We start from the raw sequence: 15,444 nt of genomic DNA on the forward strand, positions 1-15,444 counted from the left end.
TTGGATAATACTAAATATGTATTTAAAATGTATATGGTCCGTTGGAGAAGAAGAATGTTTTTTTTAAAGAATTGGCAAAGTTATTAGAGATTTGGATAATAATAATCTAATCATGATGGGGGATTTTAATGGTGTTGAAAAACCGCAGAGAGATAGGAAATCACCGAAGAAAAAAAATAAAAAAGAATCAAGGGATTCTCCCAAAAAGTATTTTTTTTGATGCAAAAGAAAGAATTTTAATTTTTGATTGATGTGTGGACGGCAATGTTTATGGAGATAAAGAAGGCTATAAACCTTTTTTTCTGATGTCTATAATCCCTCTCAAGATTGATATGTTTTAGATAACAAGGCAAATAATACAAGAATTAAAAGATGGAAATATGGCCAAGAATATTGTCCCGACCATAATATGAATAGAATTAGAACTGGATATTAGCAGAAAAGAAATATAGGATGGAGACTATGCGAGGAAATTTTGGAGATCAAAGAGTTTGTAAACAAAACTTAAAAAGAATTAGAAATGTTTTTTAAAGGGAAAATGTTGATAAGGAGATAGGATGAAAGTGGTATGGGACCGCTAGCAAAGCATTCGCTAGAGGCTTATTTATACAAAGAACAATAGAATTAAGGAGAAAAGAAGAAAAGACAATTAGAGGAAGAAAATTAGAAAGAAACTGAGAACTAAGGAACAAGAGTTACAAAGGATCTAAGGGAAATAAGAAATTAGTAAAGAAATAGAATTCTAAAAGAACAATTGACAAAAAAAATAACAGAAGAGATAGCAAGAGAGATTGAAGGAAATAAGGCAAATCAATTTGAAATGCAAATAAAAATTAGTAATGGATGCAAATAGGCTAGGGAATGAACGAGAAAAGAAAAAATGATTACTAAGATCAAGCAAAATGATGATATAATAAAACCAAGGGAAAATTAAAAAAAGCATTTGTTAACGTTTTTTTAAGAATCTGTTTTGAGGGAAGAAAAGAAAAACAAATACAGGAAGCACAATTAAAGAAATAATAAATAGATATAATGAGCTTAAAATTAAATAAGGATCAAAAGAAATATTGAATAAGGAAATTACAATGGATGAATTGAAAACAGCATTAAAAATTTAAAAAACCATAATCTCCAAGGGAAAGACGGACTTACAAGCGATGTATTATAAAACATTTGGAATGAACTGATTGAACATATGAGATTAGTATATAACCAAAATTACAAAGAAGGAAAACCTGACTCCTGGGGAAAACTATAATTTCTTTAGTCCCTAAAGAAGGTAAAGATGAAACAAGTAATAAGCATTATCGACCTATTAGCTTTAATGAATGTTGATTATAAAAATATTTGCTTTTGTGTGGGCAAGCCAGACTAAAGATAAATTAAAAGAGAAAATAGGAAAGGAACAAACGTTTTCTTGCCAGGAAGCAGATTAGAAATAATAGTAGGACCATAATTAATACTCTGGATTATTATAATATGCATAATGAAAGGAAGCAGCTCCTGTTGTTCGTCGATGCCGAAAAAGCGTTCGACAGTAATAAATTGGAATTTCTTGTTAAATATTTTGGAAGCTAGCTATGGATATGGGAGATAATTTTGTGAATAATGTTAAAGAATTTTATAAAGATCAAGCTGCACGATTGAAAAAATCAATGGAGAGTTAACGGAAGAATTTAAAGTAGAAAGGGGGACAAGAACAAGGATGTCCGCTGTCTCCTCTGTTATTCACTTGGTCTTGGAATTTTTTTGATAAATAAGATTAGAAGTAATCAAAGAAAAAGAGGAATTAAAATAAAGGGAAGTGAAGTGAAGGTGCAAGCATACGCGTGATAGCCTTGAGCCCTGATTTTGGAAAACCCTATAAATAATATTGAATATTGATGCATGAACTGAAAATGGTACGGTAATTTATCTGGATTTTTAAAATTAATATAATAAAGGGAAATCCGTGATTATAGCAAAAATCTAAATGGAAAGGAGAAAGAAATATTGAAGCAAAAACTGGATGTGAAGTACTGAACAAAGTAAAAGTATTTAGGAATATGGATTTCAAATAATAACTGAACCTGTGTTTGATAATAACTATAAGTCACCTGGGAAAAGATTAAAAGGAAATTGCATAGATGGGCAGTTAATTTATCTATCTTAGGCAAATATATGCTATAAAAATGAATATTATACCAAAATAATTATTTCTTTTTACCAACTTGCCAATCTATGTAAAAAATAATATCTGGGACCAATGGAACTTGAATTTAGAAAATTTATTTGGAATGGGGTAAGGCAAGGATAAGATGGAATAATCAAAGAAAGAAAGAAAGGGAGGTTGTGATATGGCGTGTCAAATTAATAATAGGCTTGTGACATGCCTCGGATTCAAGACTGGAATACAGCTGAAAAAAAATGTCTTGAAACTGGAAGGAGCAGAACTTACGTTATGGGATGGCATGCGTATTTATGGTACAGTAAAGCTGATATAAATAAGGATTTTTATAACAATCCAATAAGAAGAGCGTTAATGGAAACATGGAAGTGATAAAAACAAAGTCTATTATAATTACCAGGCTGGGTATCAACACAAGAAGCATTTGCGAGTAGATGGAGATAATGATAACTGGTTGAGGTATAAAGATATAGTAAAGTAAATGAAAAGAAAGAGATAATATGAAAACAAGAGGAACTATTAAAGAAAAGATTGAAATTAATTGGTATAGTTATTTCAAATGTATACTAGATTTAAGGAGGATATGAAACAGGGAATAGAATTGAAAAAACAGAGATAGATGAGATTATAATGGAGGAGGAAAGGAAAAAATATCTAAGTTTTATAAGTTGTTTAGAGAAAGGACTGGAGAAAAGAGCCCATAAAACAGTATATGGTAGATTGGGCTAAAGATTTCGGACATGAAAAACCTTTAGAAGCTTTGGGGAAAAGCTTGTCCAGAACAAAATCCTTTACAAAATGTCAAGATTTAAAGGAAAACTTTTTGAAGATAAGCAATAGATGTATATACACCTGCCAGATTAAAAAAAATGTTGAAATTGGAATCAGATAAATGCTGGAACTGTCAAAAGAAAAAGGATCATGGTAACTATGTGGTGGAAGTGTGAAAAGGTGAAAGAAATATTGGGATGAGATACATTGTATAATACAACAAATTTTGGAATAAGTTTATAAGAGAACCAAATATATTTACTAATATGACTTTTTTTTTTAAAGAAAAGATGAGATAGATTGTGGAGAATCTTCCTATATATGATAACATTAGCGAGATTGATTATGCTAAATACTGGAAATCAGGAAAACTGAGGAGATGAATGCTATGGAATTAAATGATAAGGAAACTTGATATACCTCATGTGTTTAGAGGGATAAGAAAGAGATAGGTTGAAAATGAATGGACACAAATAACAACATTCCTAGAGAAAAAGATGGTGTTTAGACAAAGGCTGTTTGCGGTAAATACTAAATAAATGTGGGATATGTGAAGACCAGATTGTGAAAATATGTAGAAGGAGATCAAGTTAAGAGATGTTTATGAAAATAGATTGTGGAGAATACAGGTAGAGTAAATTAGAAGGAAAGAGATTGATGGATGTTAATTTTGGTATTTACTTTTCATTCTTTCTATTATTGTATTGGAAACTGGCAAGAAACATTGGATTCAGAAGAACCCAAAGAAATTCTGTTGAAGACAAGGAAGTGAAACAAATAAAATGAAGTCAAGCATATATATATTTATAAAATTTATTTGTATATCGTGATTAGTAAAACTTAATAAAGATTTTATTCCAGCAAAATGTTTCCAACTACAATTCTCCCCACTTTTAGCCATGAAATCGCTTTAATCACTGCAGATTTCTTTCTACTTCAAATAATCCTGGCTCACAAGAGGAAAGGGATGACAATATATAGGCAAGAAAATCTTGACCTTGGTTCGTCCGACTCTGCTCTCGACTGGTTTAAATCTTACTTGTCAGATAGATCTTTTGCAGTGGTCACGGGTGGTCAGACTTCATCCCTGCTCCCCTATCTTGGAGTTCCCAGGCTCTGTCTTGGGTCCCCCTTCTGTTCTCTCTAGATACACTGTCCCAGGTAAACTCATCAGTTCTTTGTTTCTCCTATCATCTGTACACGACGACACTCAGCGTAGCTCTCCCACCCCTGACCCTTTTCGACGGGCTTGAACAGCAAGTTTCTTCTTGTCTGACTGCCATCTCTCAGTGTAATGCGGCTTCACACTTGAAGCTCAACATGGCAAGACTGATCTTCTGGTCTTTCCACCTAACCCACCCTTCACATTCCTTCCGTTTCTCTGTCGACAACACTCCTAGTTCAACCGGTTTCATCAAGCCCGCAGTCTTGGGCTTCATTTTTACTCTCTCTGTCATTTATCCCCAGATCCAGGCCCACCGCCAGGCCTGTAATCTTTCTCCACAACATTGCAAGATCCGTCCATTCCTCTCAGCCTCTCTACTGCCAAGACTCTGCTACCAGCCTAGTGTTCCACGACTGATTGTATCTCCTTCTGACAAGGCTTCCTCTTTCACACCTCCATCCTTAATCTCTCGTGCAGTATTCAGCTGCCCTATTGTCACATCTGCTCGCCGCTTGACATGTTTCACCTCTTTTATCCTCCCTTCATTGGCCCTCCCTCCCCTCCCGCATCCGGTACAAGCTTTTTATTGTTTTTCAAAGCCCTTCATGGATTGGCCCCTCTTACTTATCTGACCTTTTCTCTCCTTACATTCCTACTCGCACCCTCCGCTCTTGTATCAAGGTCTCCTGTCACAGTGTAGGACTACAACTGCCTCCTCCCGAATTCGCCCTTCTCGCTTGCTGCCCCTTCTCCTGGAACCTTCTTCCCCCCCATGCACACCTACACGCACTTCCTACCGTTTAAAACTGATTAAAGACTATATTTTTAGAAAGCATTCCCAGAGGCTAGTCCCCTCTCTGACCCCAGAAGCCTCCTTTTAACCATTGATTAAGAACTCAAGCACTTCCTCCAGTCCATCTGCCTTGGTCCAGGCCTCGAGGTGGAGAACTGCTGGACCTATCCCTTCCCCACCACCACTCCCCTTCTCCTTTTGTGTCGTGTCTTCTTAGATTGTAAGCCTGAGGGCAGGGAACCGTCTAACTAAAAGATTGTATGTACAGCGCTGTGTAAATTTACAGCGCTTAAAATAAGTTAATAATAATAATAAAAGAAAAAGCACTGTGTTGCATTTGAATGACTTACAGGAAGAGTGGATGCTAGGAAAGCTTTTCCTGCCTTCTGACAACACCACTCTGGTCACCTGTGCATGCATTTCAGAGTTCATATTCCATCTGGAAAGCAGCGGTAAAAGAAACAGGACGATGTCTGGAAAAAAAATACCAGGATATTGAAAAGGAAAGGGCAGCTGTTTAATAAAACCTCAAGTGAACACTGAACTGTCATTTATGATGAGGTGCTCATTTCCTCCATGTTTCTGTTGGATTTGTGCCACTGAAAGCAATTAGTAGTTTTATATACAACGCTTCAGCCAATTTTGTTCTTTTTAAAAACACAGTTAAGAATTCTAAAAGCCTAGGGGCAGTGCTTCTTCAAGCTGATTGGTTACAACTGTTTATTTCTTTTCTGGAAATGTCATGGACTGTCACTCAAATCTTGCAGACTGGAATGTCCACATCAATCACCACGTTGATTAAAGTGATTATTCAGTACCACCTGTATAAGAATATCCATTGGCCAGATATGTGGTGGAAAATAGAAGGTGTGTGATGAAAAAAACACTGATTAAAAATTTTAGGCATGGGAAGCAGACAATGATATTTCAGCTCATTCTTTTACTTCAGAGCTGACTTGAAAGAACTTATGCTGCGTAAAGCAAAGCACAAAAAAAAAATGACTAAACACTGTATTAGTACACACACCCACACCATCAAAGATTTAGAAGGACGGAAAGGAGATGGTAAACAACAATTTATATTTAACAGCAAGTGTGTTGTTTAAATGTACAGACATGAGAATGGAGAGGCAAGGCACATGTTAAGCAAGTGGGGAGGTCACAACAATTTGTATTGAATATAAAAAGTTATTGCAAATTAAACTGAGTCTTGGTCCAGATTTTATGTGAGAGGTTATGAAACTGACTGATTGGTTTTTATAGTTTCCTTTGTTTAAAACACTAGTTACTGTATGTGCCCAATGAACTATCAGAAAGGAAAACTGATGTCACAGATGTCTCTACAGAACTGCCATATTTGCAGATGTATTTGAGTCCATGTTAACTAAACAGAGCTAACAGAAAAGCAAAACTGTTAAAAGAAGACATTGATCTCATCATCCTTTTATTACAATATTTTTTTAGAAACAGTGCTGCATATCATTAATATCTAGCATTTTACATCTGTATAAACTACCCTTGTTTGCCTCTTTTCACACAGCCATCATTGGTGTATATTAGTATCCAACAATAAATGACGTTCAAGCCAAAAAAACCATAATTATTACAGGACTTACTCCCCAACTATTAATTAAATAGTGTTTTTGTGCAGACTCCATTCAAGCAAGTGCCAAGGAAACAGCTAAAAAACAAACAAGAGTGTAAAAAACCATAAGTGATGCATTTCCACATTTTTAATTTTGCCACACGTGGACTGCCATTCAGTTAGGGACAAATGCATGGGTAATCACACTATGCATGCAGCACAAAAATGTCCCAAATTTGCAAGGGATGTATGCTGTCATCACATTCATCGCTCTCCCAAAGCAGGAACACGTTGCACTAGAAAGGCAAGCTACTGGGTAGAGGAATGATTTTCAAAAGATTTAGGCTTTGATCAGAATAATCTCATGTCTCCAGGATACCAATTTAAAACAGGATATCTCAGTGTGAAGTTCACCATCTCATTTCCTCTTGCCTATTCTTTTCATTCCCCTAGCCTTTTCCTCCCTCTTCCTTTTTTTTCTCCCTCCTTAATTCACCAATCCTTCTCTCTTTTTCCTCATTCACACCTACACGTCCCCTAACTCACACAGCCCATCTCTCCTTCTCTGCTTTACTAAATCGGTTTCCTTTTATTTATGCTGTCATTCAGTCTCCCTCTCCTTTTTCAGACTCACTCCTTCTTTCTCCTATATTCAAGCTCCCCTCAACCTCACTCAATCTCTCTCTGCTCTTCGTTTCAGACTCTCTCTCTCTCTTATCTTTCTCCATTGCTCATTCATTTTCTCCCCTATCGCTCCCCTTCACACCCATTCTCTATCTCCTTTGCTCTTGATCTCTCTCTCTCTCTCTCTCTCCTCTCTCACACACACACACACACACACACAGCACCAAACATATTCCTTCACTCAGCTTCTCCCTTCAGTCACTAGTCTTTCCTCTGTCTCTCTCTTTTTTAGTTGTGAAGCCCATAACTCTGCTAATGATTAAAAAGCTGCATCACTCATAGGAAATTACAATGGCAAATGGCAGTCCTGCTCCTTGACAATAGAACCATATGAACAGAAAAGAACAATCCCCAGCATGCCAACAACCAAAGATAAAGCACTGATCCCAATGGAAAAACTCTGCTAATTAGAATCATCTCACAAGCCACTGCCTGCATCCAAAGAGATACCAAAAATCGCCAGCTCTGACCAAAGACATGCTTCCATCTATCTCCACTTCTCACTACTCAGTTCATTGCCATGCAGAAACTTCTACAGGTAGCTGACAAATGCTGATACTCTGGTTTCCTTGTAAAGTAGAAGAGGAGTCTTTTGTTGGTCCCCATGAGGCATTTTCAACCCAAGGGTTGAGAGTGTACAGAAATGTATATGTGGATGGGATGGGTACATACATGTCTCCACCTTGCTTGTATTTTTGCTGATTTGTGTTTGAAGAAAAGTTGTGTATTCATACATGCAATCTGTGTAAGTAAATGTATGTTTGTACATGTGTGTACAGCCCTTGGCTCTCCAGCTGACACCAGATGTGCTCACTGGGACTGAAAAGGATGTCCTCCCAGATTAAGAGCAAATCCAATAGGCAGAATGAAAACATTCTGCAACATTCTGAGACAGATTGTTTCAATAAGAATTACTTTCTGACTTCTTGTACTGTGTTTTTAAATCTAATTATTAGTTTTTACCTGATTATTTTAAGAGAACATGTATATATGAAATAACTTTGGAGATTTTTAAAACAGAGGCGAGATGGCCATCTGTCGGGAGCTTTGCTTCTTTCTGTATTCCTGCATGTCAGGGGATTGGACTCGATAGCCCTTGAGGTCTCTTCCAATTCTAATGATCTATGAATCTTATACTATACCAAGATTTTTTTTTTTCATTCAGTGTGCTTTATTATCTGCTGCTCATCAATGTAAAGATCACCATTTCCCTAGTATCCCATAACTGTTTGAAAAAATATGTGTGGTGTCTTGGCTCATCACAGTGTTGCAATGGAATTTGTGTTTCAACACCAAATTAATCACTAAAAAATAAAGTCCTGCTTGTACAGTGGAATTCAAAGAAAAGTATTTCTGACCCTTCACTACTAAAGAGAACCCAACAGGCTAATATCTCTTTCTGAACAACTGTTCAAAAACAATAGTGTGGCAAAAAGAACCATTGGGTTATCAGCATAATTTTTTTATGTTTTTCTAGAAAAGGGTGAAGCTTCTGTGAGATGTACTTCCCTCTCAGAGAATTCACTAGAAATCCAAGACAGTTGTAGAACCAGGACTTTAAAGTAATTGAAGGTGTAATTAAATGTATAACATTATATACTCACCTGTTTCTTGGTTCAGCAGAAAAATGCTGGACAGCCTCCGAAGCAAAAACTATGCTTGTGGATGCTTTCCTATGTAGACTATGGCAAGGATTTTTAAAACCCTTTTGATTAGGTTGAATAGTCCCATTCCAAACAGAGATTCAGAACTTGCTGCAATTTTATGAGAACTACAAGCCACAAAAGGTTAGAGGTTACAGGAATATGCCAACTACCAGCAACAACCACAACACAACAACGAAAAAACCAGAGGAATGCTTTAACAGTGTTTAAACAGTGTGAAAAATATCACCAGGAACTGAAACTAGAAACTGCATGACCAGCAAGTTGCCATGATTCTTTTGTAGAATTGGAGCTCTTGAACCCCAGCAGTCATTTCATTCCATTTCACTTCAAAGAACACAACTGGGGATAGCTTAAGTTGGAAGCATATGATGACAATGTACCAAGTGTGATGTCAGTTTGGCAAGGTATGAAGATTTGGTAAGAAATAATATGAGAAGTTTTGCAATATATATGAATGCTGAAATTGGAGGTGGTGTTGGCACCAGGCATGGGAGAACAGAAGGGAGAGATAAAAGGGGCATGACATAGCAGCTAAGATTACAAGCCTAGGAAGCCCTGGAAAGTTGAAGTACACCTCAGTCACAAAACACCATAAGGGCCACACTGGATATGATACCATTTAGATGAATTAGCAAGCACAGGAATGGCTTATTTAAAGTAACTGCCTGGTGGGAAATCCAATCTAGAAATAAGGACCATAGTATTGCAATACAGGAACTTTGTTATTGTATATCCTTTGGGACTCAAGGTAGTTCACAATAGTGAAAAGAGACAATGCCCACTGCAATGATCCAATGAAGAGCTAAAGGCTACTCTACAGTTTACTTTAAAAATGTTTGTGCAATGCTAATCTTGTGGATTATCTGGGCACTAGTGCCTCTTGGACCAAATGGAGGAAACACCTTCCCTAAAATGGTGGGAGAAAGCACACCTCTGCTCAGTCTACAAACACCCAAATGTTTTGTCAGCTTTGACCCCAACTGGTTTTTAGCCAAACTACTACTCCCGGGTCTCTATCAGCAATATGGAGACAACAAATACTTGTCTACTTTGTGGGTGTTGTTGTAAGGATATTAAGATAACATACGTGAGACACTTTGTACACTTGAAATACTCTATTAAGCATATCAGTGTAAAACATCAAAGGAAGAAGAGAAGTAAAAACTTGAAAGGACATGCCCTATACCACTGGTGGCATCCAGCCAAAAGAATCTGCGTGATACTCAGTTTTAGAAAGTTTAGTAAGCTTTACAAGTACTGTAAAAGGTTTTATTTTTTTGTTTTTTACTTTAACATCTCAGCAGAAAACACACATTCCCCATGGAAAGAATGCTGTTCAAAAAATCTTCTATGCCAGACAACTTTCACACCCCCTCTTCTCACCTTTGCTTGCTTCTTACTACTCAATCTGTATTTCTTGCTGACTTCAGAGTACATGGATTTTCAGGAAGAAAAACTCCTTTGCAGTGATATTCAAGAATCTGTAATTTTTTTATTTTATTTTCAAGGCTCCATGAACATTTAATACCTTTGTTTCCCAAAGAAAGATTTCAGATGTCTCCCACACTCTTGGAAGCAAACACTTTCCATTTTCTTACTTTTAAAAAATCAAGATGATTCTCAATTTACCTAAGAAAGCTTCTTTTAATTTCAGTCCTGTCTGTACGCCGGATGATTTTTCACCACAAAAATGACACCAGAGGTGTCAGGAAGGAAATGGCCTATGAGAGAGATAACAAAAGGATCACTCATCATTCAGCCTTCTCTCCATCAGTCTCATGGAATTAACCATTTCCAGTTAGCTTCATTGAGATGAACTCCCAAACTCTAAGCAAGGTTGCATGATCACTATCCACCACCAAAGAGCAAATATATTTTGAGGGAAGGGAACAAATTAGAGACTTAATTCTGAATCCTAACTGCTAATCACCTAGTGGCATATTTAAAGATTTGCTACCTGTGAAAATATAAACGAGCTCTAAAAAAGGTGGTGTTACAAAGCTACAGGTCATCAATTTTATAGTTTCTTAGAAATTGTCAAAGCTTTTTGTAAACCCTGGATGCATATGGAATCTTTTGTGTGCACATGATTGTCATACATGTGTACACAAAAATGGACTGTCCTGCTCCCCTTCCCGCTCACCAAGAGGTTCCATTTCAGAACATGTTCCCTACAAGTTCAACCTCGAGATTGAAGATGTGAGATTGTGAGCTTTCAATATGTTTTTATAGGATGTTTTTTATACAAGTTCCTAGTGGATGTTTTTTTATTGTATATGATGCTGTAATACGATGTGTTGTACATCTGTATTAGCCTGTGAACCCACTTTGAGTTTCTAGGAAAAGAGGTATAAAAAAAAAGATTTTATTATTATTATTAGTATTATTATTATTATTATTATTATTATTATTATTCCAAGTTTGCAAAGCAGTCTAGAGTTCTAGTGGTGAGTCCAATTTAATATGACATTGCACTGATTTGCACTCCCAAATTCTAAACCTCTATAAAATTATTTCATTAATTATTGGAAAAAAACTTATATTTTTTAAATGTATGATCAGAATTTAAAATGAGTTTAGCAACAATTGAGTTAGGCACTGAAAATGCACACTGGTTCTTTGGAATCCACTGAAGTCAGCATATCAGAAAATCATATGATCCAGATTCTATCAAACTCATTTCTTCCACAGTCCTGTGTAATGCATGTTTCCACTTACTTTATAGGGTGGAAATCTGCCACACTCACAGAATCATGGAGCTGAAAAGAACCCACACAGACAATCTGGTTCAACTCCATTTCCACAGCAGGAACCATCACTAAACTGCCCCTGAGAGGCACAAATCTAAAACCGCTGTTCAAAACTTGCAATGAAGGAAATCCACCATCTGTAGAGGTATTCCATTGAACTGTTGACTAGCTCTTGCCATCATGAAGATCTTCTTCCTGTTTAGGTTGGAATCTCCCTTCTTGTCATTTGAATATCTAAGAGCTTAGGTCCTATCCTCTAGAGCAGCAACTCCTATAAACTTGATTGCACATAATGGTCTAAAGAGCCAGCATTATGTAGTGGTTTGGGTGTTGGACTAGGACACTGAAGACCACAATATCTCACTTAGGGCAAGTAATATTCTCTCGCTAGCTCAGATGGAAATAATAGTAAATTCCCTCTCTGAAGAAGTCCTCCCAAGAAACCCCTGTGATAGTTTGCCATAGGGGCTGTAAGCTGGAACAAAGAAATTAGATTTTGCTAGTCACAAAGATTAGTCACACTTTTTTGCTTTCCACTGGATTACCTGTTCATAGAAAATTTTGTATCCTTGAATCTGCATCTGATGGCACATGGTTAAATGCTGGTACCGAAGCCATTCACACCACAAAGATGTGAGCTTGATCCCAGCCTTGCATCCTTCTGTAGGTCACTAAATGAGTAGCCAGCTTGCTGGGGGCCATTAGCTTACACACTGTAAACCACTTAGAGACTACTTAGTTCAGTATCAAGTGGTATACAAATTTAAATGCTTTTGCTATGCTACATCTTTTCCCAATAACACTTCAATTTTCGTAAGTAAGACTGGCCTGGGGTAGAGTTGGGTTTTTTGTGTCCACAGACACACACCCCAAGTCCGCCCCAGAGCACCATGTTACCACGCACCACTCCACATGAACGCAGCATCACAGCACTCCTCTGGCCACTGCAGCCACATGACGCAGTTCCAAAGGAGTGCCTTCAAGCTGCAGTGTCACAGCTATCGCACCCTTTTCAGCGTGCAAAAAGGAGCCATTTTTTGTGGCTCTTTTTTGTACCCTGGAAAGGCCATATTGTGGCTGCGCTGTGCGGTTGCTGTGGGCCCAATCCATGAACCTGAGGCAGCTGCAGGCCACCCCTTAGGGGTGGTGTGGACAGCTCATAGTAACAAACTACATGTTACTAACTAAAAAAGATGACTAGAAAACCTCTCTGCATGATTTATTTTCTTCCAAAATCAGGAAACATTTAGTGCTCAGAATCACATTGTTCCAATGCTAGGGGATGTTTGTCAGACCCAAAGGCCCGTGTTTCACCCGGCTTTGAGTTGTCTAGTTCAGATAATGTAGGCCAAAACTCTAGAGGCAGGATCAGGCCCAGTCCTGCCAGACCAAATGCAGATCCAGTGAATCTGGTGTGATGCCAGAGTAAACAATCATAACCCCAGGGTAATATAACACCTGGTTTGTAGCAAAGTTTCCTGAAACTCTGCAGCAAACCTTGGCTATTTACATACACTGTCCCCATGCTTCTTATCTTGCCGTGCATCCGATCTGACTGAGAAGCCACTGCACTGATATGGAAACAGAGTACCTGGCCACATGGGTGCAGCTAGGCACCCCCATTTCTGTATCAGATTTCTGTATCAGATTTTGTATCAGAAATGTATCAGATGCTGAGCCTGGGGATTTCCCAGTCAGGGTTATAGTGCAGAAAGTAAGAGCAGGAGCCAGTCCTGGGTCCCGGGTTTGTGCTGGGATTGTGTTAACTAATTCCCAGGAATACAGTCCTTGTGTAGGACTGTCTGTATTGTCCACTGTTAACTTGTTATGACTGAAAATTCACACACATTTCTGGTTTTTTCCTGATGTGATGTTTGTCATGTCTGTTTCAGCTGCTAGTGTCTCACTGACCAAACATTAGCTAAACAGGGCTGGGTGGAATCTGTGGAAATATGTCACAAACCCAAAGGCAGCTATAGAATAATATCTCATTCACCATATGCTATATCCTGCTTTTCAAGTCACACGCTTCATCCTAGTGAATACCATAAAATGCATATTCCTGTTTCTAGAGTGGCATATGAAATGGCCTGAAGAACTATAGGCTTGTGCAGAAACGGCATGCCTCAACGTAAATGAATTTATTTGGATCCCGATGTACAATGTTATTGCCTGGCATGTAGTTGTCTGGCAATGGTGGCATGCTTTGGACTTGCCATAACCTAAACCAAATCATCACAGAGATTGAGAGATTTCCAAATCAAGACAGGGCCTGCTGGTTGACTGAAAAAATTAAGTTTTTTTTTGTGGGGTTTTGGGTATGTGGCCATGTTCTAGAAGGAAGAAAATCTTCTAGAACATGGGTCACATAGCCCAAAAACCCACAAAAAAAACCATGAATGCCGGCCAGGAAAGCCTTCGACTTCACACTGAAAACTTTAAGCTTCATAGAAATTCAGATTCAGTGGCATAGGCGGGGTACAAACCCGCCGCTTTGCGGCGCTCCCCCGCCGCACCAATTTGCTCCTGCGGGAGCCGCAGCAGCCAAACCGCGCGACTCCCGCGCGGCAAAAGAAGCTCCTTGCGGAGCTCTCTTGCGTCCCAGAACGTAAAGATGGCGCGCGCGCCCATGTAGAAGGTGCGCCGCCATCTTGTACGTATAGGATACGTACTAGGGTTAGGGGGGTGCGAAGCACGCCCCTTCCTCTGTATATCCTATACTATAAATGGCGTGTTTGTATCCCCCACAGTGACCTAGACAGTACATTTGCAATAACCGATGCACTTTCCCCCAAGCTCTCCATATAAGGAAAACAAAAAGGAGGGGGAGTGAAATTTTTGGAGTGAAATTTTGTGACTGACAACTCCATACAGAATGTTCAGTTTTACCAAGGCATCCCAGTCTCAGGGATCTGGGGGAAGAATGCTGAAGTAACATACTGCAGGACAGTTCCTCTGTTCAGAATTCTTTGATTGTTCTCTCTCCCAAGAACAGGAACATTTTTGTGGAGTTTGTGCAACCTGGGGAGTTTTACTGTTGGATGCTTCCTCAGAAAATACTGCACTTGATCTTAGCCAAAAGGCCGAGAAGCGATGAAATACTGGATGTACACAACCTTCTACCTCTGTCACTGTTTCCCACATTCATCATCCCCCACTATCCTATTGCACTTTCTGTGACTTTGGTGTCAATTGAACAAAAAAGGGGTAGGAACCTACAGTGTACTTGTAAATTTCTCTACCAATAAATTTCAACTGGGTCTTAGGGGCAGAAATATGTTACACCTGTTTGTTGATTTTTATTGATAGCCAATGGAAGATACCAAGATTTTTAATTTCCAAATCATGATTTGGATTTGAATGTGAGTTGTATCAAGCATCTTCCAAATCAATCCAAACCAAAGCTCGTGGTTGGTAAACTTCCCCACCAAAAAAGAATGGCTGGAAAATTATTAACCATGCCTGTATCATATTTGTGTTTTCCTTAGAAGCAAGGAATTGTATATATGCTGCTGTATACAAAATAAGTTTTGGCTCAAAGCTGCCAGAATATGAACTATGCAGCACATTGGATTTGATAGGTTTTCATTTAGTTCTAGTACCACACTAAAAAAGAATGAGAAAAGAAAAGAAAAGAAAAATAATTTGTAAAAACAATCACATTGTTTTGTACTTTGTTAACAAAGGCATGAAACAAACTGGCCCAAAAGGGAGAGCTGGAGGCAGCCGGTCATCCTCTGGAGGGATGCTGCTGCCGCCAAACTGTGCAGCATCCTTCCACCTCAAAAAGAAACTATATAATGATGTAGAATGGGAAAATAGAAGAAAGAAATCTTATAACAAATTTGCTTACAGCAGTGAG

General features: G+C 38.1%; 1 protein-coding gene across 1 annotated transcript in view; it reads right to left on the reverse strand.

The window, feature by feature from the left end:
• Positions 1 to 15,444, reverse strand: part of PLPP4 (phospholipid phosphatase 4) — a 122,418-nt gene that overhangs the window by 55,436 nt on the left and 51,538 nt on the right. The window contains 5 exon segments of the mRNA XM_042461048.1: positions 5,247 to 5,330; positions 5,333 to 5,369; positions 6,509 to 6,538; positions 6,541 to 6,577; positions 10,462 to 10,553. Coding sequence (XP_042316982.1) covers positions 5,247 to 5,330; positions 5,333 to 5,369; positions 6,509 to 6,538; positions 6,541 to 6,577; positions 10,462 to 10,553 — 280 coding nt within the window.

The sequence above is a fragment of the Sceloporus undulatus genome, chromosome 3 (assembly GCF_019175285.1).
Source record: "Sceloporus undulatus isolate JIND9_A2432 ecotype Alabama chromosome 3, SceUnd_v1.1, whole genome shotgun sequence".
NCBI classification, from domain to species: domain Eukaryota; kingdom Metazoa; phylum Chordata; class Lepidosauria; order Squamata; family Phrynosomatidae; genus Sceloporus; species Sceloporus undulatus.